General features: G+C 44.1%; 1 protein-coding gene across 1 annotated transcript in view; it reads left to right on the top strand.

Annotated features, from left to right (window-relative positions):
* pgam1b (phosphoglycerate mutase 1b) overlaps positions 1–3324 on the top strand; it is a 5117-nt gene extending 1793 nt beyond the window's left edge. Inside the window, exons 2-4 of the mRNA XM_072657446.1 lie at positions 194–468; positions 571–751; positions 1168–3324. Of these exons, the coding sequence (XP_072513547.1) occupies positions 194–468; positions 571–751; positions 1168–1337 (626 nt within the window). The 3' untranslated portion in view covers positions 1338–3324. The remainder of the gene's footprint in view (positions 1–193; positions 469–570; positions 752–1167) is intronic.
* Positions 3325–4263: the final 939 nt, after the last annotated feature.

Raw genomic sequence — 4263 nt, 5'->3', positions numbered from 1 at the left:
ACTTAAATATATAAATAAACCAACAGCAATCTGTTTCTAAATTCGCACCTGGAGGGTGAGGACACGTCCCAAATCACACCACAAGCCCTGATTACACCTCTGCAGCCCTGTGCGTAGAGGGCTAATGTAAAGCGAGGGCTCTGTTCAGGCTGGAGACGCATTTTAGTGAAGCTTCCTCTCTCCCCCCCTATAGAGGCTGGCTACGAGTTTGATGTGTGCTACACGTCCGTGCTGAAGCGGGCCATCAGGACTCTGTGGCTGGTTCTGGAGAGCATTGATCAGATGTGGCTTCCTGTGCACCGCACCTGGCGTCTGAACGAGCGCCACTACGGTGGCCTGACGGGGCTGAACAAGGCCGAGACGGCAGCCAAGCACGGAGAGGAGCAGGTGAAGATCTGGAGACGCTCGTACGACATCCCGCCGCCGCCGATGGAGTCCGACCACGACTTCTACTCCACCATCAGCCAGGTGAGGCAGTGCAGCTGATCCAGGATCCAGTCAGCAACTCTCCAGATAGGACTGCTAAACCCGTGTCTTTTTTTGGTATTTTCGGGGGTGTGGTCATTACAGGACCGTCGCTATGCCGACCTGACGGAGGACCAGCTGCCATCATGTGAGAGCCTGAAGGACACAATCGCTCGCGCTCTGCCTTTCTGGAATGAGGAGATCGTCCCACAGATCAAGGATGGCAAGAGGGTGCTCATCGCTGCCCACGGCAACAGTCTCCGTGGAATTGTCAAGCACCTGGAGGGTGAGGACCCGTCCCAAATTACACCACATGGCGCTAACTGCATGTCTAAATTTCAGGTGCACCCATAGCTAACAAAGCTTGTCTAGCTGTGTTCTCTGGATTGATGGTGGTGCTCCATCCAGTGCTGGATGGGTTGGTGGTGATCGTCCAACATTCGGACCTCACTAATGCTCCTGTTGCTGAATACAACCAAATTCTCACAGCAATGCCGTAGAAAGCTGTCGTCCCTGGATAGTAGAGGCAGTTACTCTAACAGAAGCAGGATAAACTCTTTTGTTTTTAATACCCTTGATTTCAGAAGAAACAATGAATAAGCAGATGTCCCAATACTTTTGTCCATGTAGTGTACTTGCCTCCAACCATTGCTAGACATTGCTTTAACTGAGAATTTGTTCACATGGAGCCGTTTCTTTCAGGTATGTCCGAGGAGGCCATCATGGAGCTGAACCTGCCCACAGGAATCCCCATCCTGTACGAGCTGGACAAGAACCTGAAGCCCCTCAAGCCTATGCAGTTCCTCGGAGATGAGGAGACCGTCCGCAAGGCCATGGAGGCCGTCGCTGCCCAGGGCAAGGCCAAGAAGTAGAGAGTTAGAGACGAGGAGAGAGAGGGAGATGGAGGGGGGATGAGGAGGCGAGTCTGAGGCATTGGGTTCATCAGGTTCTAGGTCTTACACTTTATCCACACATGCTCACTAGTTTGCAATCCTCGAAGAACACAATTGGGCCCAGAACCCCCTTCTGCTACACTCTAGCCTGCGTCCAGAGCACTCCGTAGGGACCATGCGTAAGCCTCACAGCGCAGGAACACACCAACCCAACAAACACTACCGGTCTAACGCTGGCACCTGAACGAGTTCTAGAGTTGGTATGAATGAGGGCAGAATGTTCTAGAGCTGTGTTTCTTTAGTGTAAAACTAAAGTTTTGGAGGAAAACACGATAGAACAGCGTGAATGGAGGGAGAACAGTTTAGAAGAGTTATAGAAGAGCTACCGAGGGACAGCATTCTGAAACAGCCATTTGGGGAGAACATTCTAGAACAGTGTTTGTTTTGGAGAGAGCATTCTAGTACAGTGTGGATGAGGGAAAGCATTCTAGAACATTCTAGAACATTTTTCATTTGGGGAGAACATTCCAGAAGAGTTTGAATGGACATAGAACGTTCTAGAACCGTGTTAATGGAGGGAGAAGTTTGTAGAAGAATGATTAAGGGAGAACCTTCTAGAACAGTGTGACCAAGAGAGAACACTCTAGAACATTTTTCATTTGGGGAGAACATTCCAGAAGAGTTTGAATTGACATAGAACGTTCTAGAACCGTGTTAATGGAGGGAGAAGTTTGTAGAAGAGTGATTAAGGGAGAACCTTCTAGAACAGTGTGACCAAGGGAGAACATTCTAGAACATTTTTCATTTGGGCAGAACATTCCAGAAGAGTTTAAAAGGATGTAGAACATTATAGAACATTCTATGCGAATGAAGTGAGAACATTCTAGAACAGTGTGTATGGAAGGAGAACATTTTAGGACAGTGTGAATTGGAGAGAGCATTCTAGAACATTGTGACTAGAGGAGAACATTCTAGAACATGTTTCATTTGCAGAGAACATTCTAGAAGAGTTTGAATAGAGGAGAGCATTCTAGAACCGCATGATTACTGGAGAGCAATCTTGAATGGAAGGAGAACGGTTTAGGACGGTGTGAGCTGTTCTAGAGCTGTTCTAACTGGAGAGAGAACATCTAGAGTTCTAGAACCTCCCAAGCAGGTCAGGTTCAGGTTTGTTGGGTCGGTGCTCTGGTGAACGCTCTGCGTTCTACATGCTGCTATGCAGGACGTTAGAAGGTCTGGCACTAGGCGTTGTGAGGGTTCTTCTGCTGTCGCTCATCATCCGCATAATTCAGAGGAAGGCACTTGGCTTCGCACTTTAGTGGCAGCTCAGCGGTTGCCAGGCAACGGCATTTATTGACGACGGGGCAGCGGATAAATTAGTGGATTTTATTTATTTATTATTTTTTACAGGAAAGAGGCCGAATGCACTGGATCCCAAATCGCTACATGACTCACGCTAAGAACCCGTGCCCTACATGCCTGGACGCCCACAACACGCCCTTAAAATACACCAGTACATCACCAAAAACACGACGACCAACACACACACACACAGAAATCCCACGGCATTTTGGAGGCTCTCCGCTGGAGGCGGAGGCGGTGTGGCGATCGCTGGTGTTCTGAGCCGGGTGGTGTTTTACAGCAGCTGCTGCTTCTCCCTGTCTGCTTCTGAGCCGCCTGTGTAATCAGTAGGTTAACTGGACTGAGCTTTACCTCCCGCAGTGTTGCTTGGGCCCCTGGTCTCTGATGTGTGGAACCTATTTCAACCCTCAAGTGAATCTGGAAATGTGTTTAATTGTTATATTTATTCATATAGATGTATATTAATCTTACATCCCTACATAAATTATTATTATTATTATTATTAGTTACTTGATCTTCATATTTTTGCTTGAATGGCACTGTCCTGCGTGAAGCTACACTGGAGTTTATGTGCAATCACTAATAAATGTTAGAAAGCTGAAAACGTCTCACTGTGCATTTCTCTTTTTTAATAGTGTAGAAATAGTTGGGTCAGTATTACTTCACTATTACTTCTGCGTATAGAACAGTTGTGTAGTGGGAGACAACAGCACCCTCCTTGTGGTAGACTGGGGTTCAATTCCCTGGCCAGGGTAACAAGCAGCATGTGGATTCATGAATTGAATTGTCAGATCTGCTGTGGGGACACAAGGGGGACCTTTTTTATAGAAAAAAAAAAAATTATATATGCATACGTATATATATATATATATATATATATATATTCATATATTTATATATGTATGTATATATAAAAGTATGTATTTTAATGTATATTAAAATGTAATATTTAATATTAAAATTATATATATATATATATATATATATATATATATATACACATGTATGCATATATAATATTTTCTATAAAAAAAAGGTCCCCCTTGTGTCCCCACAGCAGATCTGACAATTCAAGTACGTCCCCCTTGGACCTGTATCTGACCATTTAAGACCTCTGAAGGCATTCTGTGGTCTCTGGCACCAAGACGTTAGCAGCAGATCCTTTAAGCTCTGTAAGTTGTAAAGTGGATTGCATCACCATGAACTTGTTAATAAAAAATAAATAAAAAAGTTAATAAAAGTCTTTATTTATTTTTATTTATCTGTATTTATTATCTTTATTATTTCTCATTATTGCAGTGTATTTACTGTGCTGTTCATGTGTAACTGCTACTGGCTGTATCTATCTGTCTGAAAGGAGATGCTCACCTACTTACACTTGCCCATTTCCCCTGATTTCTACACCTTCATCACCTGTTCCTGCTTATTGCCCAATATTGGACTGAAAGTGCACATTTTATTTTGTACAAATCTGCTCTTAATACTCAGCATCTTACAATATCATAATTACTATTATTATTATTTTAATTAACTTAATTAAGTA

This window comes from Salminus brasiliensis, chromosome 15 (genome assembly GCF_030463535.1).
Source record: "Salminus brasiliensis chromosome 15, fSalBra1.hap2, whole genome shotgun sequence".
NCBI classification, from domain to species: Eukaryota; Metazoa; Chordata; class Actinopteri; order Characiformes; family Bryconidae; genus Salminus; species Salminus brasiliensis.
Note: the sequence above shows the minus strand (reverse complement) of the source record. Positions and strands in the feature narration are given on the sequence as shown.